General features: G+C 62.9%; 1 protein-coding gene and 1 long non-coding RNA gene across 2 annotated transcripts; both read left to right on the forward strand.

Moving 5' to 3' along the window:
- Positions 1-5,316: 5,316 nt before the first annotated feature.
- NES (nestin) lies at positions 5,317-14,958 on the forward strand. The gene is made up of 4 exons (XM_059146118.1): positions 5,317-6,847; positions 7,853-7,977; positions 9,670-9,743; positions 9,993-14,958. The coding sequence occupies exons 1-4, from the start codon at positions 6,068-6,070 to the stop codon at positions 14,468-14,470; spliced, it is 5,457 nt and encodes a 1,818-aa protein (XP_059002101.1). The 5' UTR covers positions 5,317-6,067; the 3' UTR covers positions 14,471-14,958.
- A 3,313-nt stretch (positions 14,959-18,271) lies between these two features.
- LOC131815134 (uncharacterized) lies at positions 18,272-20,965 on the forward strand. Its single transcript, XR_009347589.1, has 3 exons — positions 18,272-18,694; positions 19,729-19,869; positions 20,536-20,965. It is a non-coding gene; the product is annotated as an uncharacterized LOC131815134 (long non-coding RNA).
- The last annotated feature ends 435 nt before the right edge of the window (positions 20,966-21,400 follow it).

The following is a 21,400-nucleotide window of genomic DNA, read 5'->3' on the forward strand; positions in this document are numbered from 1 at the left end:
CTCCCCCTCCCCCCCAGCTGCCCCGACGATGAGTCCCTCCTCACCCAGGTTCCTCAGACCAGGCTCTCTAAGGTCTTCCCCTCACACGCCCTCCTGGTAGGTCCGCCTGGCCCCGGACTCCCAGCAGGGAGACAGTGTGGCCCCAAACCCCATAGATGAGGGGAGAGGTGTCCTGACTCCTCCCCCTCACCTATGGAGTTTGGGCTGGGGCAGGCTTCCCAGAGCCCCGGGGAGGAGGTGCTGGTCCCACAGCGCAAGCAAGTTCTGCCTGCAACTAACTTCCAGGCCTCTTGCTTTGGTCCAAAGAACATTCTGGGCAGGAACCGCAGCCTCTCCACGGAGGGCAGAAGACGGAGCCTGGGATCAGGACAGTGGCTGTTCATTCCTGGACTGCAGGAGTCTCCGGCCTGAGGAAGCCCCCAGGGTCCTTAGGACAGACCCCAGCGAATGAGCCAGTGCGTGGTGGGTCACACACCAGCAAGAGGGCACTCTCTCCCTTGGTGACAGCCGCTGCAGTCCCGAAGCAGGTAATGGCCGCCCTGTCCGGGCTGACCTCTGGCCCCACAGCTTCTGCCTCGCAGGCCTTTCTTGGACCCACAGAAGAAAAGTCTGGGCCCTTTTACCCAAGAGCTCCCAGATGCCCAGGATGACCCCATCCTCTGTATTTACTTTCAAATACTCCATGCGCTCTGTCCATCAAGAATTCTGTTACAGGGGCGCCTGGGGGGCTCAGTGGGTTAAAGCCTCTGCCTTCCGCTCAGGTCATGGTCTCAGGGTCAAGCCCCGCATCGGGCTCTCTGCTCAGCAGGGAGCCTGCTTCCTCCTCTCTCTCTGCCTGCCTCTCTGCCTGCCTGTGATCTCTCTCTGTCAAATAAATAAATAAAATCTTAAAAAAAAAAAAAAAAAAAAGAATTCTGTTACGCACACGGCCTACCCCTCCACGCCCTGCGTCTCTGTCCTGCTCCCCGGAGGCCCGCCGTCCTCTTCTTCAGTTCCAGCATCCGTTTGCTTTCCGGAGACGCTGCGTGTGCGCCCGTGTCCGCGGGATGCGCTGTTCTGCCGGGATGCGACTGTGCAGGTTCTGCCCCGGCTCTTCCTTTGCTCATGGGCTTCAGCCGCGTGGCGGTGACCCCCACGGTCGGATCCAATGAGCACAGCGCGCAGCCCGGAAAAGCCAAACACCAGCGCCTGGAGGGTGTGGAGCCACAGGACCTGCTTGAGGCCCGCTGGTGGGGACAGGACACGCACGCCTGCTTCGGAGAGCCGCGTTTGGTCCCATGAAGGTGTGCGATCCCCTCCCAGACGGCCTCGCAGGCCAGGAGGCCTGGGCTTGGGTGCTTGGGTAGAGCTGGGCGCCAGGACCCACGTCCCCCCACCCCCATCCTGGCGCTCTCATCCGTGAGCTCCCCGGAAGGATCGGGCAGGCCAAAGCGAACCATCTGGGCTCAGGCCCGGAGGTCTCACCATCCCGCCTCAGATGAGAAGCTGGGACTCAGGGAGTTTAGGGGTCTCCGGAGGACTCCCACTCAGGTGTGCCTCGAGAGCCGGTGGTCTGCACAGCCTCCCCCGCAGCCTTGCCCCGCTGCTCCAGGCATGAGGTGAAGGGGGTGTCTGTGCCCTCCATCAGGGCGGTGCCCCAGCCCAAACTCAGCCCCGGCTATGGTCCGTGAGGCAGCAAACACCCATCAGGGGCTCTGTGTGGGGAGGCCTTGGTGGCCCGGCCCGTGTCCCTGATCCCAGCTCCAGCGCCCCCAGCAGCTCCCCTGTCCTTCCCTGTCCACTTCTCCCGAAGCTGGGCGGGCCGGGGGTGGAGGGGGAGGGAGACTCAACTCTAACCAGGCCAGAGCGGCTTGTGTCCCAAGTCGGTCACCTCCTGGCTCCGTGTGCCCTACGGTGGCCCCGAGCCAGATGACAGGAGAAGCACGAGGGACAGCAGAGACTAGACTTGTCTGTGCTTCCCTCTCTCTGACGTGTGCGGTGACCCCAGCGGCTTCATCCCCAGAGAGAGGCACGCACAGTCCAGATTCTGACCGTGTGGTCTCGGACGGTCACCCTCTCGGGAAGTCTCCTCCCGTGGAAACCAGGCACCAGCACAACGCTAGTACCTGCCTCACTCCCTAAAACTTAGTTTTCAGACTTTCGGTTCTGGGGGGCGGATGGAGGCTTCTTGAGGCAACAGCGGCCCCTGGCGCCACACCCCGCTACAGGCGGCAGACCGGCCGCGGGGAGCCGGGAGCCGGAAGGCTGCCTCTCTGTGGGGTGCTCACCGGACCCCTGGCCCGGAGTGCCCACAGACGGGAGGGGACAGCACGTCTTGTTTCTGTACCTTCTCTCCGGGAGCGGCCCGTCCATGCTCATGGTTCCCCCCCGTCCCCCCGTCCGCCGTCCGCCGTCCACCCCACCTCAGTCCTCCGCAGTGACCTTCCTAAGACACAAGTCTGAGCAGGTTACCCCGTGACTGAGGTTAACACCCTTCCGTGGCTCCCTGCTGTCTTGAGGGCAGAGGCCCCACTTTAACCCCACAGCACCCTGCTCTGCCCGCCTGTCTGTGGGTCCCACGGTGTGGCCCCCTGTGTCCAATACGCCCAGAAGCTCCAGGACGGGTGCCCACAGGGGTTCTCCGTGATTCCTTCACGAAATTTATTCAGAGCACGCGGTGCCCCCCGCATTCGAGAGGGGGCTCCGGATTGCTGTTCCAGTACATTCACGAGAAAACCAAGACCCAGAGCGGCGCACTGACGCCTCCAGGTGGCCTAGAGGGATAGGGCCCTGCGCAGTGCTCTTTACCTGCTGTCTGTGCGACCGTGGCCTGGCCAGGATGGAGGCGGGGAAGGCCCCCTGCCCTGCTGCGGAGGACGGGCCCCCACGCCAGGCCCAGCTGGCTGGCTGGAAGGAGGGGGACAGGGAGGCAAAGGGAGGGCCGCTATCTCCCCCTGCGGTCCCTTCAGGACCTCTGGCAGCTTCTCCGTGGGAGGGGGAAACGGGGCTGAGTGCCGCTTAGCCAGTGTTGTAGTCAGCCCCCTCAGGCGTGGATGCCCCCCCCCGGGAGGGCTTACAGCCCCACGGCAGCTCCTTTCACGGCATCTTCTTAGCACACCACACCTCACCTGTCCCTCCCCGGGGCACCCTCTGTCCCCACCATCCCCATCCAGAGTCTGTTTCCCTAACTCCGCCAGGCCCAGAGGGAGATGAGCACGCTCCTGGCCCAGGACCCCAGCGTGCCCTTCAGGCAGCCCCCCTGTGAAGAAGACTGGTCCCCTCGGGAGCCCGCATCCTCTCGCCGTGGAGGGCATCACACTTCTCTGAGCCGAGGAGGGAGAAGCCGCAGCCTGCCTTCCGGAGCAGCATCCCAGCCCATGTGGATGGGGCGCAGAGACCTTCCCAGTGGCTCTGGGACGCTCCTCCAGGGCGGTGTGGGGCTCAGAGGCTCCCAGTTCTAGTTCTGGAGCTTCACTGGGACAGGAGCAGACGGAGAAATCCTCCATCGAACATCATTCCAGGTTCTCTCGCTGCCCGCTTCCTCTGGGATCAATTCCAACCCCTCAAAGTCCCCCTGAAAACAGTGTCCAGAACTATCCTCCACGTACTGAGGGCAACGGGGCTCTCACCTCTGGTCTGGACACCCCGTGTCCATTAACCGCTCACTGGGCTGGGCAGCCATTTCCCAGCACTGGTTCACGACAAGCTGTGGTCCGCTAAGACCCTCGGTCTGTCTTCAGCGGAGAAGCTCTCCTCTTCACTGGTCCCTTCTTATGCCTGCTGACTTTGAAACCAAAAGCAGATTTTTACATTTATCCCCATTAAACGTCATTGGGTTCATTTTTTTCCTATTTGGTCAAACTGTCTCGGCTCCTGCACGAGCCGTAGATCAGACAAATGAGGTCTGCGCTTTCCTCCGGCTCTTCAGCAAACGTCCGCGGCCATCAGGCTCTGGGGACGGCCGCTGAACTCTGTGTCTGCCCACTGGAGTGTCATGTGGTCCGTGTGGCCTGGGCCCAGGGACAAAAGTGCAGCCGAAAGCCTCACAAAAGTCCCGGGAATCCAGTACAACCCCAGGGCAGGGGAGAGGAGGCCATGTGGCCCTCCACGCACCCCCTGAGTGCCCACTGGCCCCAACGGAGGGCCTTCTTCCCCTGAACATGTCATCGCTTCAAGTGTCACTTACCTGTTGGCGGTCGGCTGAGCATTTCCGCAGCTCCGCCAGGCTGTGGTTGCCTTCGGAAACTCAGTGCCACACTCCTCTTCAGGATGTTGAGCATTTCCTCTCTCCACGATCCCCAAACGCAGCGCCAGGGTTCATGAGAGAGTTGGCTCCAGGTGATGGCTTTCGTGGGGATGGTCTTTGAAGACGTCCCCACACGTGATCTGCTTTGATCTTCGCAACAAGCTTATGGGAATGGGTATTAACCTCCTTTACCAAACAGTACACAGAGGGGCACGTAGAGATGTCATGTGATCTGCCCAAGGTTCTTTAGCCAGAAAGTGCAAAAGTCAGATGGGCTGCTCTCCCCCGGACAGGACATAGGCCTTGGGAGCCCTGAGCCCAGGCCAGACAGCAGACTTTGTGGGCTAATGTGAGGGTGGAGAAGCCTCAGCCTTGGGTCTGCTCCCACCAGCCCCTCCTAGGCCTTTAGTCCACGATTTGAGTGAATTCCAAAGCCCAGCTGGCCTGGGGACAGGGGTGGGGTATTGGTGAGACGGCGGACAGGTCACTGACCCTGTTCTACGCCCGCCCCGCAACCCGGAAACCCTGCCCGTGCTCCAGCTCCCCCAGCTCTCCACCGACACTTTGGCTAGGTTCTGTCATAATGTCACTGTCCTGGGCTGGGGCGAGGGCTGACACATAGAAGGGGCGTGGTTAACACTTCCTAGATTAATCTGGATTTATGTGAACAGAAATTGCCTCCCCGGGTCCCCTCCGGCCCCTTTGGACGCTGCTGCCCTTTCCTCTGTGTTCTCCGCACCTTACCGGCCCCTCCACCGGGCAGAGGGTGCCCTCCTCCAGAGGGCCCGCCCCGCGGCTCCCACGCCAGTGATCTCTCAGCTTCCAGGATGCAGAATCCTCAAAGGTGTGTTTTGCGGATTCCGTCTGAGCGCGCCGGTAAGACGTGGGAACACGATCCGGCCCCTTACAAGGACCAGGAAAGGGACCGGCCGCGACCAGGAGGGCCCCTTCTTTCGGCTCCCTTCCTCCTCGCGGCCCCGCCGCTCACCACCGGGGGGCACCCTCTGCCCACTAAACGCCTCGTGACACCGAGGGCGGGAAGGGGCCCCCTTCCCTGGGAACTGGGGGAGCCTTGCCCTCCCCGAACAGTGGGTTTGTGAGCCTCAGGCCACAGGGAAGAGCGGCGGGAAGCACCGAGCGGAGCGGTGGGCGCGCACCGCCCCGCGCATCTCCCCGCGTCCCGGCGTCTGTGCACACGCCGCACCTCCGGACAGAGCGTCCTTGCACTCTCTCTCCACGCGGGGTCCCCCCACCCCCGTCCTCTCTGCGATGCCGCCTTCTCCAGGGCGAGACGAACCGACGTCCCGTGAGAGGCCCATCATTGCTCCCGTTTTGTGGATGAGAAACCGAGTCCGAGGACTTCGTAAGCGGTACCTCTGCTGCGGGTGCTGAGGAACAGGGACCCGCCCCGCTGCCGACCCCCAACCCCCGCCATGCCCGCCCGCCCCCCCTAGGCGTCGGTCCCCGGCCCCCTCCACAGGCCCAGCTCTGGGCACGGCCTCCCCCGCAGGCAGCCTCTCGTGGGATCGGGTTCCCCGGGCAGGCGTCGTGCTCGCTCCAGCTCCTGCACAGCGCGGCGCACGGACGCGGGCTGGACCCGCTTCCTGAACTCCAGGGGTTAAGGCCCGGGTCCCGCCCCTTTTCCCGCCAGGCTGGCGGGAGTATGAATAGCCTCGTTCTCACTCCCGACGCTCAGTCGCTCCGCCGCTTCTCGCCCCGCCCCGTCATTGTCCCCGGAGGTCTCCTTTCCCCTCCCCGTGCGTCCTAAGAGCTGTGAGAGTTGCTGGCTTCTCCCGCTGCCCGGCGTCTCTCCGCCTTCGGTGGGTCAGGCTCACGAGCAAGATGGAGGGCTGCCTGGGGGAGGAATCTTTTCAGATGTGGGAGCTCAACCGGCGCCTGGAGGCCTACCTGGCGCGGGTGAAGGCCCTAGAGGAGCAGAATGAGCTGCTCGGCGCGGAGCTCGGAGGCCTCCGGGCACAGACCGGGGATGCCTCCTGGCGGGCCCGTGCCGACGACGAGCTGGCGGCCCTGCGGGCCCTCGTCGACCAGCGCTGGCGGGAGAAGCACGCGGCCGAGGTGGCGCGCGACAACCTGGCGGAAGAGGTGGCGGGCGTGGCAGGCCAGTGCCAGCAGCAGCGGCTGGCGCGGGAGCGGGCGGCGGCCGAGGCGGCCCGCATCCGGCGTGCAGCCGAGGCCGAGAAGTGCGCCCAGACCCGGCTGAGCGCCCGGGCGGCGGAGCTGGAGCGCGAGCTGGAGGTGGTGTGCGTGGCGCACGAGGAAGAGCGCGCGGTCCTGAGCGCCCGGCCCCGCGCCCCCAGCCGGCCCGCCGCGCCCCGCGGGCCCCCCGCGCCCGCGCCGGAGCTGGAGGAGCTGGCGCGGCAGCTGGGCGACGCGTGGCGCGGGGCGGTGCGTGGCTACCAGGAGCGCGTGGCGCGCATGGAGACGTCGCTGGGCCAGGCCCGGGAGCGCTTGGGCCGCGCGGTGCAGGGCGCCCGCGAGGGTCGCCTGGAGCTGCAGCAGCTGCAGGCGGAGCGTGGCGGCCTCCGGGAGCGCAGGGCCGCGCTGGAGCAGAGGCTGGAGGGCCGCTGGCAGGAGCGGCTGCGTGCCACGGAGAAGTTCCAGGTGACAGGGGCAGGGCGGGGAGCCCTGCGGTCTCCGTGGGGCTCAGGGACCTGGGGAAGGCAGCGGGCTGCGGGATTGGTGGTGGCTGCCCAGTCAGGAGCCACTACTTAGAAAGCCCGTCCTGGTGCCAGAAGGCTGACTTCCCCCACTTTGTCTAGAGTAGGGTGGGGGGTTCAGAGCCGTGTCAAAGAGCACACCCCTGGCCTGCCAGGAGGGTCAGGGGAGGGTCAGGCACAGGACGGTCGGTGGCAGTGGCCTCCTCACTGGCCATAACCACCCCCTCCAGCACCCCCCAGCAGCGCTTCTCCTGGGCTCTGGTGTTGCTCAGAAGATGCACAGGTCCCCACTCCCAGCCCCCATTGCTCCCCAGCGCTGAGTCTGCCCAGTTCCTAACTGCCCCCTCCCCCTGACGAGAGGGGTTCAGTGGCCCCCATGTGCGGCCCCAGTCCCACTCCCCTGTAACGTCTGCTCAGCTCCCCCCCAGCACATTCCAGAGCCCGGGACAGCTGCTCCCCGTGACGCGGCACGGATGGGACCAGCAGCTGAGAAAATAGCCTCCCGCCTGGGCCAGACAGAGGTCTGGCCACCGCCACCTCCCACCTCTCCTCTCAGAGGAGAAAGATTCCAGAACATGTGGGAAGTGGAGGGGGTGGAGGCCTCGTGTGAGAACGGGAGACAGTGATCGGGACCCGGACTGCGGGCTCCAGGCCTCTTGATTAATCGTTTTTCCTTCTGCATCCACTTTTGTTCCCGTCTCCTCCCTGGAATCCGTCTCTCCTCCTCCCTCCCCTCCCCCTTCCTGTGGGAGCTGCAGTCCCATTCACTCCCAGAGGGCCGGAGGGGCCGCAGACCTCAGAAACCCCAGAGGGGGTGCCCTGGGCAGGACGTAGGGTTGTGGGGCGGGGGATCCACCAGGGAGCAGAGGGAGCTGCAGCCCAGGGGGCCCGCGGGTTCGTTAGGGGGGAAGCCTGCCCCTTCACGGGCTGTCCCCCCCTTGTTCTGCAGTCTGCTGTGGAGGCTCTGGAGCAGGAGAAGCTCGGCCTGCAGGGCCAGATCGCCCAGGTCCTGGAAGGTCGGCAGCAGCTGGCACAGCTCAAGATGTCCCTCAGCCTGGAGGTGGCTACCTACAGGTATGGGTTTCCGGGCCCGGCCAGGCGCACGGACGCGCACACCCCTTCCGAGGCCGGGTCACCACCAGAGGGGCCCAGAGCCATGGGTGGTGGGAACTGGGCTGCCGCCAGGAGCTGTGACTCCCGGCCAGCGTCCTACCCCACTAGGGCGTGTCCCACCAGAGCCCACCTGCTCCGGTGTGTGCTCAGGAACGAAAAAGTCTCCTGGGCCTAGGAGGTCCCCCAAGGGGGGGTGATGTTGCTGAGTGGGACGGCTTCAGGAGAGACCGCTGGACACACAGGCGTGGGGGGGTAGCTCTCCATCCAGACCCCGCCTAGGGGCTGAAAAGCCCAGTCTGCACGTGTGTGTGCGTGCGCACGTGTGTGTATGCTCACGCCAAGAGGATGATGTCCCCGGGGAACCCCACAAAGGATGAACTGCAGGTTGGGGCCGGGGGCACCCGACCTGGGCCTTGGTCTCCTTGTCTGGAGGTGGGGGAGGGGCTGGGTGACATCCAAGGCCTCTTCCATCCTGAATGTCAGGGGCCTGAATCCCCTTGAGCCCCAGCCCCCTGGCCCTGCCCAGCCCTGCCGCTGATCACATTTCCTGTTGGCTCCAGAAAGGCTGAGACCGAGGAAGTGCTGCCTCTCTCAAAGCCACAGTCTCTTCTGGGAAATTGGCCTGGGGAGTTGCGGGGGGAACCCTGGGATGGAACTTGAGGATGGGGCTTTGCCTTCGGGTGGGGCCAGAGCTAGACCTGCAAGGGCAGTACCCCAAGAATTCACAGGCCACCCAAGACAGGGACCCCGGGACAGGATCAGGAGGTCAGGGAAGGCAGGGTCCTGAGAAGGAAGGTCAGTGAGGGACCTGAGATGAAGAAGAGGAACCCGAGCTCAGAGAGTCGGAGCCCCGTGGGCAAGGACAGAGGTGAGATCACGGCAGACACTAAGCAGACTCAGAGTCCTTGAGAGGAGCAGGAAGTGGATGCTCGGCACCCCCCACCCCATCCCCGGACCCTCCTCATTCCCCGTGGGGCACCAAGGCAGGGTCATGGACACAAAGACTGCCACTGCCCCCCAAAGGCTTGGGATCCAGAGTACTTAGAGATCCCAGGATGAGGGCTTCGACCCCCAGTCAAACCACCCGGGGAAAGGGTCAGGCCCGGCTTAACCACTGGTTTTTGAGGCATGAAAAGGATTTGGAGAGAGAGCGCGGAATTCATTTGCTTTTGTCCGTGACCAGCTTTGGGGGCCCTGGGGGAGAAGGAGGGAGCCTATCCCATGGGAACAGCATGAGAATTCCCACTTCCCTGGGAAGCCCCCCACTCAGACCCTCCAGACTGAACTGTGGACAAAGGCGGTGATTAGCATGAGAATCGGCCCCACAGGGAGGATGAGATCACTGGCCTAGGGTTGGGGGTGGGGGCGGCTGTGTGGGTGTGTGCACACTGTGTGGACTGTGTGGGAATGTGCTGTGTGTGAGTCTGGCCGTGTGTCCCAAGCATGTGTGCGATGCTGTGGTTTCTGTCCATGGGACTCCCCGGGCTCAGCCAAGTGTGATCCCACGTGTGGCTTTTGTGCGGCAGTGGGAATGAAGAGGAAGCCCGCAGGGCCAGGGACACTGGCTCAGCCGAGTCCTCCCAGGCCGGCTTGCCAGAGGCCTGTGGACAGACGGGCAGACGGCTGACCCCGCATCTCCTCCCTCATCCCCAGGACCCTCCTAGAGGCTGAGAATTCCAGGCTGCAGACCCCTGGTGGTGTTTCCAAGGCTTCTCTCTGCTTCCAGGGTAAGAGGAGGGGTCAGGCCCTGCCCCACCCCACCCCCTTCTTTGCTCTTTAAGCCCCAGAGTAATTCCTATCCTGGGAGACCCAGTCTAGGTCTTGAGTCCTTGGCCTCCGGTACCAGTGAGTGGACTCTCAGCCGAGCCAGTGGAAGGTGGGGCAGGGCTCACGGGCACTCTTGCCAGAAGTGGTAGCTGCTTCGAAACTCCCCGCCAGTCCCTACTGACACTGTCTCTTCCCCTCTGCCTTTCCAGACCCTAAGCTGGAGCTGCATTTCCCTGGGACCCCAGAGGGCCGGCATCTGGGACCTTTGCTTTCTGCCCTGAGCCCTACTTCCCTCTCCTTACCCTTGCCTGATACCCTTGAGACACCTGTGCCAGGCTTTCTGAAGAGCCGAGAATTCCTCCAGGCCCGTACCCCAACCCTGGCCAGCACCCCCATCCCACCCACACTTCCGGCTCCCTGCGCTGTTATAGATGCAGAGATCGGAGCCCAGGATGCCCCCCTCTCCCTGCTCCAGCCACAGATTGGGAGGGAGCAGGCCCCAGAGGCTATGCAGGCTCTGGCCATCCCTTCCAGCATTCTGCCAGGACCAGAGGAGCCTGGGGGTGAGCAACAAGAGGCCGGTACTGGCCAGTCTTCTGAGGATCACACCTCCTTGGCCCCAAGTCTCAGCCCAGACCCCTGTAGTTTAGAGGCCAAAGGGAGAGAACCCAGTGGGTCTAGAATGGTTAGCAGATTCCAGGACGAAGGTGAAGGGCAAATTTGGGGGCTGGCAGAGAAAGAAACTGCCATAGAGGTAAAAATGGTGAATAGTTTGCAGCAGGAAACACGGCAAGAAGATGGGGCTCTGAACATGAAGGAAATCCAAGACTCCCAGGGTCCTTTGGAAGAAGAAACTCTGAAGTCTGTGGAAGAGGAAATTCAAGAGTCGCTGATATCTCTGGAAAAACAGAGCCACGAGACACTGAGATCTCTAGAGGCGAATCCAGAATCTCTGAGATCTTTAGAAGAAGAGAGGTTAGATGCATCAAAAGATCTAGAAAAGGAGAATCAAGAGCTATTGACATCTTTAGAAGAGAAGGATGTAGAAGTACTGAGACCTCTAGAAAAAGAGACTCAAGGGCTACTTAAACCTGTAGGAAAAGAGGACCCACAGACATTGCAATCTGTAGAAAAGGAGAATGGAGAACTAATGGGGTCTCTTGAAGGTAATGGAGAGACATTTTTATATCCAGAAAAGGAAAATCATGTGTTAGAAAGGTGTCTAGAAGAGAACTTTGAGTCAATGAGAGATTCAGAAAAGGAGACTCAAGAGCCATTGAGATCTCTAGAAGATGAGAATCTAGAGAACTTGAGACTACTAGAAAAAGAAAACCAAGAGTCTCTCAACTCTCCAGAAGATGAGAAGCATAAGACCTTGAGACCTCCAGAAAAAGAGAACCAGGAACCAGTGAGGTGTCTAGAAAAAGACGACCAGGGGACATTGAGACCTCTAGAAAAAGAGAACCAGGAGTCCTTGAGGTCTCTAGAAGAAGAGGACCAGGAATCAATGAGACCTCTAGAAGAAGAATACCAGGAGCCAGAGAGGTCTGTAGGAGATGAGAACCAGGAGACATTGGGATCTCTAGAAAAAGAGAAACAGAGGTCCTTGGGGTCTCTAGAAGAAGAGGACCAGAAGATAGTGATACCTGTAGAAGAGAACCAGGAGGCAGTGAGGTCTCTAGAAGAAGACCAGGAGACACTGAATCCCCTAGAAGAAGAATACCAGGAGCCAGTGAAGTCTGTAGAAGATGAGAACCAGGAGACATTGGGATCTCTAGAAAAAGAGACCCAGAGGTCCTTGAGGTCTCTAGAAGAGGACCGAGAGACAGTGAGACCTCTAGAAAATGAACACCAGGAACCAATGGTGTCTCTAGTAGAAGAAGACCAGGCAATACTGAGACTTTTAGAAAAAGAGAACCACGAGTCAATGAAGTCTCTAGAAGATGAGAACCAGGAGACCTTGGGATCCCTGGAAAAAGAGAATCAGAGGTCCTTGGGGTCTCTAGAAGAAGAAGGCCAGGAGACAGTGAGTCCTCTAGAAAAAGAAAACCAGGAGCCAGTGGAGTGCCTAGAAGAAGAAGGCCAGGAGACTTTGAGATCTCTAGAAAAAGAGAATCAGGATCCAGTGGGGTGTCTAGTAGAAGAAGACCAGGCAACATTAAGATCTCTAGAAAAGGTGAAACCAGAGCCACCAATGTCTCTCGGAAAAGACCAGGAGATATTTAGATCTCTTGAAAATGAGAATCAACAGTTATTATGGTTCCTAAAAGAAGAGAGCAGCAAGGCAAGGAGATCTTCAGAGTCAGAGAATCTAGAACCACCAAAGTCTACAGGAAGCGATTTGGGAATATTGAAATCTCTAGAAACTCAAGAGCCACTGTGGTCTCCAGAAGAAATGAGTCAGAAGACAACAAAACCTCTAGACAAGGAAATTCAAGAACCACTGGAGTCTGTGGAAGACGGCCAGGAGATGCCGAGGCCTCTAGAAAAGGAGGCTCGAGAATCACTGGGCCGTGTGGGTGAGTGGAACCTAGAGAATCAGGGGCCTCCAGAAGAGCTGGGTCAGGAAAGCCAAAGGTCCCCGGCTGAGGAAGAGATCCCCACACAGACGGGGGACCTGGAGCCGCTGAGGTCTCTGAAAGAGGCAGGACGGCAGTCGCCAGCGCGTGCCCACCAGCAGGGGCGGGAAGACACGCTGGGATGTGGAGAACAGGATCAGGATTCGCCCCCTGGCAGGGCGGCGGCGGGCCAGGAAGCTGAGGCAAAGCCCATCATCGTGAGGGAGTCCGGTGGCTTCGCGGGGAAGGAGGAGCCTGAGGGGTGCGGACAACTGTGGCTGGCTGCTGCAGGGGAGGCCTGGAGTGCTGGCGAGGGGCATCCGGGGAGCCCGGAGCCCCGAGAGCAGAGAGCGCCAGTTGAGGGAGCCAGCGGGGAGGGAGGCATTGAGGGCTTCCGGGACCCCGAAGGGCCACCAGAGCAAGTCCGGGCGCCAGGCATCCAACCTGCCCAGGAAGTATCTGAGGCGAGAGAGCTGGTGTTGGAAGGTGGACAGGAGTCCCCCGGGGGGGACCAGGCCTCCCCAGAGGTCACTTTGGGGTTAGGGACAGCTATGGGCGAGTCTGCCGTGGGAAGCTGGCAGGGACCAGAGCGGGAGGTGGGGGGGCCGGAGGACCCAGGCTGCCCGGCCAGAGAGGAGGGGACGACACCACCCACAGGCAAGGAAGGTTTGGAGGGAGAGAGGAGGCAGGGCTCAGAAGGGTCCAGAGAGGACCCAGAGGAGGCAGATGCTCTGGACCCAGAGCTTTCCACCCTGTCCAGGAGGAGCATGGACCCCCTGGAACCTTCCAGAGGCTGGGAGGAGGCAGAGCTGGAGGCCCCCTGGGGAGCAGAGTCCGAGCTCCCCGCCGAGACCGAGGGCCCCTCTCCCGGGGGAAGCAGTAGGGGTGCCCCTTGGCCCGGGCCACTGGCGTTGGAGGAAGCAGGAGAGGCAGAGCTAGTGCTGGGGCCCACTGAGCCCCGGGCACCGACCCCAATCCCTGGAGATGCCCCTGGGCTCCAGCTCCTGGCTGAGGGGAGCCGGGAGGCTGGCTGGGGGCTGGAGGGCAGAGCGGAGGCTCTGGCAGGGGTGGAGGGGGAGCAGGAGGGCTTGGGTTCTGAGGGCGGCGCTGAGGACCTCCGGGAGGGCGAGAACAGGGAAGACAGTGAGGCTGACGAGCTTGGGGAGACTCTCCCGGACCCCACTCCGCTGGGCCTCTATCTCCAGCCCCGGGCCTCCCCCAGGTGGGATCCGGTCGGAGAGCCGAGGCCCTCCCCGCAAGGGGAGGCCAGAAAGGAAGGCTGGAGCCCTCCCGTCCCGACCTCTGAGGGCTGTGGGGCCCAGCGAGGGGGTGGGGAGGACCAGGACGAGGAGGAGGAATGCGGGCAGGACTCTGACTTGTCGGAGGAGTTTGAGGACCTGGAGGCTGAGGCTTCTCGCCTCCCCCGGGTCCCCAGGGAGGCTGTGGAACCTCTGGGCCGAGCTCCTGAGCCTGCAGCCTGGGCCGGGGAGGGCGAGTCGGACGGGTTTGCGGATGAGGAAGAGAGTGGGGAGGAGGGAGAGGAAGACAAGGAAGAAGAGGATGGGGGGCAGCCAGGGGCCGGCCCGCGGGGCCCAGGGTCCTCTGTCCGTCCCCTCCCGGCCCTGAATGGCCCTCCGAGAGGGAACTTCCCGGGGTTTGAGGCCACAGATGGCACCGTCCCCTGGGTTGACGGCCCAAGGGACGCGGCCGCTGGTGTCCGGAGAACCGCCCTGGAGACTGAGTCCCAGGACAGCTCGGAGCCCTCGGGCTCGGACGGGGAGTCTGGCCCCGTTTCCTTGGAGAGGGAGGACCAGGTCCCCGACCCTCTGGGAACACTCGGTGGGGTGGGGAACAGCCTGGGTGTCCCTGGCCAGGGCCCCAGCCTGAAGGAGGAGTTGGAGCGTGTGAGTGGGGGGGCGGTGAACGGGCTGCAGCAGTCTGACAGAGGAGAGCAGGGGACACTGGGGGGCCCCGAGGGGGACCCAGGCAGCCCCTTGGAGGAGGAGGACAATGAGGGGGGTGCCCTGAAGTCCCCTTGGGCAGGACCTCCTCTTCACCTGGGCGTGGGCCAGTTCCTGAAGTTCACGCCAAGGGATGATGTCGACTCCTGGTCCTCAGGGGAGGACTAGAGAGCAGCTCGCTCGCTGAGGACTCGGGGTGTGTGTGCGTGTTGGGGGGTCCCTATGTCCCCTCCCTGCTCAGAGGCAGAACTCCTTAAGTTATGATCCCTCGACCCGTGGCCTCTGTCCCAGAGGCCTGACCGGCCAGGGTGAAGCAGGGGTGAGTCCCGAGAACAGAGGCTCCGGAATGCACCCCAGCCCGCAGACCCTGCTGTCCCAGGAGGCTGCAGCCGGCCGAACCACCGTAGGACTAGGCCCCTTTCCTGCCACACCCCTTCTCCCCTCCTGTCCTCTGGGAAGGGCTCCCCCCAGGGCAGGGGGCTATGGTGGTCCTCACCGCAGGGCTCCCCTGCCCTGTCCCTCCTCGCTGCACCCTTGCAGGGGGTCTGGCCACCGGGGGAGGGGGTGCTCCCAGGCCCTGGCCGCCCCCACCCCGTGTTCCTGCCGTGTTGAGTCTGGCTCATCCCTGCCTGAATAAAGCAATCTTTGGTCTTTGACATCTGGACTCTAACATCTGGACTCTTCCTTCCCTGGGGTGGGGGGGTCCTCGGGGCCCGGTGGAGTAAAGATGGGGTGACTGGGGACGAAGCTAGTGCGAGGGAGGGGCTGCCTCTGCGGAGAGAAGGAACGGGAAGGCCTCCCGGGGCCCAGGGTGGGGGGCGAGTGGCCGTCCAGGTGACCCTGTGCTGGCAGAAGCCAGGGCCATCATCATCTCTGCCCACAGCACTGATGACAGGGATTAGGCTGGGGGCCGCCCCACCATCGGCTTCCTCCCTGCCACCCCCGGCCCCTCAGTGCCGCCAGGATAATGAACCCCTTGCCTCCAAACCCTAACAGTCGTCTGGCCTGCGATGCCGACTCCACAGGGCTGGGTCAGAGCGGGAGGAGGGCGGCTGTGTGGCCCCTGCTCAGTGTTTGACCTCTCTGGACCTCAGACTCAGCCGCAGTGAGAGGCGCTGGGCTGGGTGGCAGGGAAGGGGTGTGGGGAGACCCTCAGGGGCAGGAAGAACCAGAGGAGGCGAGGTTCGGCCTGGGGTACCCCCTCTCCTTGCCGCTGCTCCTCCCCGCCCCCTCCTCTCTTCCCAGAAGGGCTCTGGGTCCGTGAGGGCCGGGAGAGGCCAAGGGTTCCCGGGTTAGATGGGGCCCTAGGCCTTGAAGTCAAGATACACAGAGAGAAACCGCTGGGGCTCTGGCTCACGGGGGCTCTGGCTCTCTGCCCCTCTAAGCCTCTGGCTGGGGGCGGGGTTAAGGACCCGAGAAAGAAACTTCCCACACTGGGAGGCTGGCCCAGGTCTGGGAGCTCTACCTCTCCCCAGGCGCAAGGCTGAGGGCCGGAGGACAATGAGAAGACAAGACCCAGGCCCGCTGGCTCCCACTCAGGTTCTCTGGCCAAAGAGGGGTGGGCAGATGGACAGGAGGCCCCGATAGACTCCCGCTGTGCCCCTCTCCACGCGGGAGTCTCTGTCTTGGGACCCAGGCCCTCATGTCACATACACCCTGCCCTTGGGTGCAGGAGCCACTCTGTCCCCACCCTTCTGGCAGCCCAAGGTCCTGAGCTCCTTCCTGTACCCAGTGCTGACAAGGCCGGTCTGATCCCGCCAGCCCGCGGGGCCCGGGGGCCAGCACTCGGCGTCCAGGCAAGTAGGGCCACCCGCTGCCCCTGTCATGGGACAGAGGAGCCCTATGCTTGATCTCCCCAGGCCCTCGGGCACTGCCGCCTGGGCCAGGGGCCAAGGACAAGAGGCCAGGCCAAGCCGTCCTTCCCTGTCCCCGGGTGTCCCTCCTGCCCCCGACACTGGGATCCCTGATCCCCTACAGGGTCACCCCCACAATCCTGAACAGGGGAAGGATGCGAGTGAGACAGAAGTCAGGGCTTCCGGAAAGGGGGTGTGTAGTGGGAGGCGTGTTCTCTTTGGAAATGGCCGTCTGTCCGTGCGATACGAGAAATGAAGGTTGGACAGTAACAGGGTCATTCCGGGAGCTTGTAAGAGTGAGTGTCGCTTTTCAGGAGACTCTGCTGAGCACTTGCTACGTGCTGTCACTGTACAGACTCCGAGAATCCGGGGTTCCTTGCTCCCTTCTTCTTTTTTTTTTTTTTTTAAGAGACTTTATTTATTTATTTGACAGAGAGAGAGAGATCGAGAGAGATCGCAAGTAGGCAGAGAGGCAGGCAGAGAGAGAGGGGAAAGAGGCTCCCCGCTGCGGGGCTCGATCCCAGGACCCTGAGATCACGACCTGAGCCAAAAGCAGAGGCTTTAACCCACCGAGCCACCCAGGCGTCCCGAAGAAGGGCTTCTGAAGTCACATTCGAAGACAGAGCCGAGGAGGAGGTTATGGGAGCGTAAAAGGAGGGACCTTGCCTGATCTGGTCTGGGGGGGGGGGGGGAGGGGGGGGAGGATCCTTGCCCCTGTAAAATCCCGGGGCCAAACCAGAGAGCCTGGGGGGTTGTGGAGCAGAAGGAAGGCACGTGTGACCAGAGGTGGAGGATGATGGGGGAGAAGGTTCACAGGGAGACTAAGGAGAGTCTGAGTCTCTGGGCTGAGGCCTTGTCTGGTGGCCAGGAAGTGTGCCCGTCTTCTTGGGGGAATGAAGAGCCAATGCTGGGCTTGAAGGATGCAGCACGACCAGATTTGTGTTTTCAATGTGACCTCTGTCGGCTGGGCCAGGATAAGCGTCGGGGTGGCTACTGCAATGGTCTGGGCAGGGGCGCTGGCAGGAGGGAAGAAGAGGACAGAAGTAAGAGACGCAGGATCTCAGCTCTTGGTGGCCTGCCGTGGGGGATGGAGGAGCGTGTGGCAGCCGAGGTTCCCAGGTTTTCACTGGGGCAACAGGAAGGGGGTTCCCATCTTCTGAGCTGGAGAATCTGGAGGGGCTGCCTTGGGGTTCGGAAGAGAAGGCCAGGGTGGGGACAAGAGCAGGAGGGTGGGTGGCCTGGGGTAACCCAGAGAGCCCAGGAGAGAGCTCCAGGCCAGGGAATGGGAGGACCCGGGCCCTCGCACCTCAGCGGACCCTGTCCTCTTGGAAAGTTCCAGGAGAGCGCGGACTTTGTCTAGCCCAGGGTCTCTGCGGGCCCCCAGGGTGCTCAGCAAACAGGTACAGAATGAATGAACCGAGGAATGAATGAGGGAAGGAACCGATGAGGTCAGACAACAGGAAGCGTTAGGGAGGGTGGGTCCCCGGAGGAGCAGGCGGCACCGTCCCTCCAGCACCACCCCCCACCGGGAGGACAAGCGTGGGGTTATTCTGGGGCCTCTGCCGCCACCGCCGTAAATACAGCTCGGAGGGGCGGGGGCGGGGTGGGGGGCCGGAGGTGGCTGCCTCCGTTTGTTTGGGGCACTTCCTTATAAGGCCGTCCAGCCTGAGGCCCCAGAGGGTGAGGTCAGGGGCTGAGCTCTCCACTCAGCCAGCCCAATGCTGTCCTTGCTGCTGCCACCACGGGCCACCAGGGTGCCACCCGCCGGGTCTCCGAGGGAATCAAAGGCCTGGGCTTTGGGCTCCGGCCAAGGGAGCTCCCAGTGGGGCCTCTTAAAGGGGCCGTCCGCCTTCCTGCCTGCTTTGCGTGCCCAGTGCACACTGGGGAGGGTGTCCGTGCAGGGTCCTCTGGGGAGGTGGGGCTGGGGCCCCGCTGTTCCCCTCAGAACCCCTTGGCTGGAGGCTCCACTTGGCTGTGGCTCCCTGTGGTCTAACCTTACACCTCCCGCTGCACGCTGCCCCCCTCCTGGCCTCTTCCATCACTCAGAGGTCCTTCATTGCTTCCGAAGGCGCGGGCGCCTCAGCGCCCCACGGCCCTCCCCCAGCCCCTCCTGGGAGACCAGCTGCTGCCACTTGACCCTGTGGTGTCTCAGCTGCCGTGTCTGTAATGCCATCCTCGCAGGGAAGGAGGAATGTGGTTTAATTTCAGCTGGAATGCGCCCTCTGGGCTGCCCACCGCGAGGGGAGGGGACGGAGACCAAGCTTGCACGAGCCCAGGAAACTCAACTGGACTCTGGGCTTGGGGACAGGCCTCCGGGTCCCCTGAGCCCTGCCCCCACCCTGCAGCAGAGGCCCTGCTCCAGGACGGGCCCCACAGAGGGATGGGTTTCCCAGGGAGCTGGGGAAAAGGAGGCTTCTTGGGTAAAGAAAGGAGCAGGTGCTGGTTCCGCGTCCGAGGGCCCAGCCTAGACAGAAGAGAGTCCCACGGGGCTGAGCGGGGAAGGGACTGAATGAAGGAGGCGGGGACAGAAGAGCCTCAGGTGAGCTCCCCCCCCCCCCCCCCCCGCCCGCGCACCCCGAGTCTGCAGCCGGAGGACAGGGCGCTGTTTCCTCTCTCATCCACTTCTGTGTCTCTGTCCCTGCTGGGGCCCCTCCCTACCACGGTCCAGCCTAGCACCCCAAACCCGGATCACACTTGTCTCTTCTCCAAACTCAGGAGCGCTTGGCTCTGGCCCCTTTATCCCAGGGTCCCCAGGGTGGACGGCCCACCTGTAACCGGACAACAGGAGGGGACCCAGAGCCCAGAGAAGATCTGCAGCCTCTCCGGCAGCCGCCAGCCCTCCTCCTCCAGCCCCGCGCACCCTGCCCTCCCCCATGACTCAGCTGCAGCTCCAGAAATAAACCCAGGCAGCTGCCAGGGGGCCACCGTCGAGGAACCAGCCCCCGGCAGCTGTGGGCTCAGCTGCTGACGAGCCAGGGCCCCAGGGTCCCGGGAAAGGGTGGCTGGAGGCTTCAGGGCTGGGGAGACAGCTCACCAGCTCGGCCCCTCCCGGGCCCTTGGTCAGCCAAGCTCACCACTCACAAGCCCACTCTCCCTCCCCAACTCTCTCTGTGGTCTGCTACCTGCTTTTCTCCCTGTCCCCAGTTCCTGGTTCCTTACCGGCTCCCCAATCTGTGGGTCTCTCCTGGGCTCCTTCCTTTTCTATTCAGCTCACTCACGTGTCACAGAGAACTTCAGTTCACTTTGATGGGGAAACTGAGGCACAAAGAGACATCCCCTGCCAATGCTCCTAAGAGCCCCTAGACACCTCTTGGGGTCCCCAGAACACAGGTTAGGGGGCTGTGGGCGGCTCCCCTTAATGCCCCAGTCCCCAGGGGTCAGCAGCCCTGCCTGGCTAACAAGCTCCCGAGGACTCAGGGAGAAGAGCAGGGAGGCCGCAGACCCCCACTCGGAGGATTAGTCAGTCCTTCCGTGGTGTCCTCACGTGCTTCCTCCTTCTCCCTCTTTTCTCATCTCCCCCTTCCCCCCCTTCCTCGGGCTCTGCCCCTGAGACCCTCAGTTCATCCTTCCCAGGAGGAAGCTCTGCTTTGCGGCCAGCGGGGCGGACGGAGCGGACAGGTCATCTCAGGAAGGCCCGAGCCGTCCGGGGGAGGCAGACGGAGCGAGGAGACCGGGGTCCCCACTTGGGCTGGGGATCTGACTGCAGCCCCCAGGGTGAGCCCGCCCGCCCCCAGGGGACTGACAGGCTGAGCATTTTTGGAAGTCTTCGGGCAGCCTGGACAATGGGGCCCTTTCTCTCCCAGCGCAGGAGACCGTCCCACAGACAGGGCTGAGGCGGGGACAAAGGCCCCAGTGAGGTCAGGGCAGCATGTGGGAGTTAGGGGCGGGGTGGGGTGGGGGCCCTCGGGGGACGGATAGGAGGTAGGGTGGTGGTTAGAGCTGTCTGGGGGAGTGCTGGGGACCATGGTAGCTGGAGGGCATCCGGAGGGCCCCTCTGCCCAGCGCCTAAAGCCAGGCCCCCTTCTCTCCTATATCCATTCACTCTGACCTCACCCCAAGAGAACAGGCAGCCCTGAGGGGTCCCCATGTTAGACTCGAAGAAAAGGCCAAGAATGTAAGCCTGCCTGGTGGGGGGCTCGGCAGGGGTGACCTGGTCAGACCCAGGTGGGTTCCTGCTCCAGGCTCTTCCGGGAGGGGCAGGGTGGGGCTCCCCATGAGCAGGCTGATGCCCCTGCCCCGCCGTCTCGCGCACACGCACACACGTGAGCACACGTGCGCACACACACACACCCGGGCTCATGCATGCACATATGCGCAGGTCAGGGCTGGACTCAGTTCACAGTGCTGAGTCATCCCTGGACCAGCTCCCCCCTCCTCCAGGAAGCCCAACAAAGCCAGGAGAAGGCTTAGGCTTCCGTTTCCGGTGGACTTGCTCCAGTGGCGGCAGGTGCCGGGGCCGGGAGGGAGATGACTCCAGTGGCCGCCCTGTGTGAACCCCGGCAGATCTCCTCATGTACACAGCACACGGCGGACCCCTGCTTCGGCTGTGGGGGACACTCAGGGAGGAAGTGTTGGTGGCCCGCTGGGACACCGAAGCCCCCTCCAGCTCCCACCCAGGAGCCCTCTGGGGGGTCCACCCTGCCGTCTCAAGTCCTGTGGGATCTGCTTTGAGAGAGCCCAGGGACGGACACTGCCCCCTCCTCTGCCTTCTCACCTTCAGGCCCAGGCTTCCAGGGCCACCTTGGTGTTGACCCACTCATCAGTCCAGCTAAATGCCTGACATCCCTAACAAGGCCCTGAGGAGGCAACCCCGGGGGGGGGGGGGTGTCGTACAGAATAAAGTGGGGGTCTACTCTGGCCCCAGGATCATCTTCCTCCCTGTGGCTCCTGCAGAAACAGCCCCATCCCCTAGCAGTGGCCGGCTGGGTTGTGTGGGAGGGGCGGGTGAGCCCTGCTGGGGAGAGGAAGGCCGGGGTAGGTAGGCTGGGGTAGGTGCGCCCGGGAAGCCATGCTGGCACCCAGCCCCAGCCGGTGTGGGGTCTCGGTAAACGGTGGAGAGGGCCAGGAGCTGGTGGCACCTGTCCGGGGTGCCTCGCTGTCTCGGGTCTTTCGCGATGGCTCCCTGCCGTCTGGCTCCTCGGAGTCTCACCAGGTTTTCCCGACTTGCAGGAGAAGGAATCAGAGTTGCCCAGGGGGGCACGACGGAGGGCAGCCCCAGAGCGCGCGCGTGTGTGACCGCGTGTGC

The sequence above is a fragment of the Mustela lutreola genome, chromosome 14 (genome assembly GCF_030435805.1).
Source record: "Mustela lutreola isolate mMusLut2 chromosome 14, mMusLut2.pri, whole genome shotgun sequence".
Classification (NCBI taxonomy): domain Eukaryota; kingdom Metazoa; phylum Chordata; class Mammalia; order Carnivora; family Mustelidae; genus Mustela; species Mustela lutreola.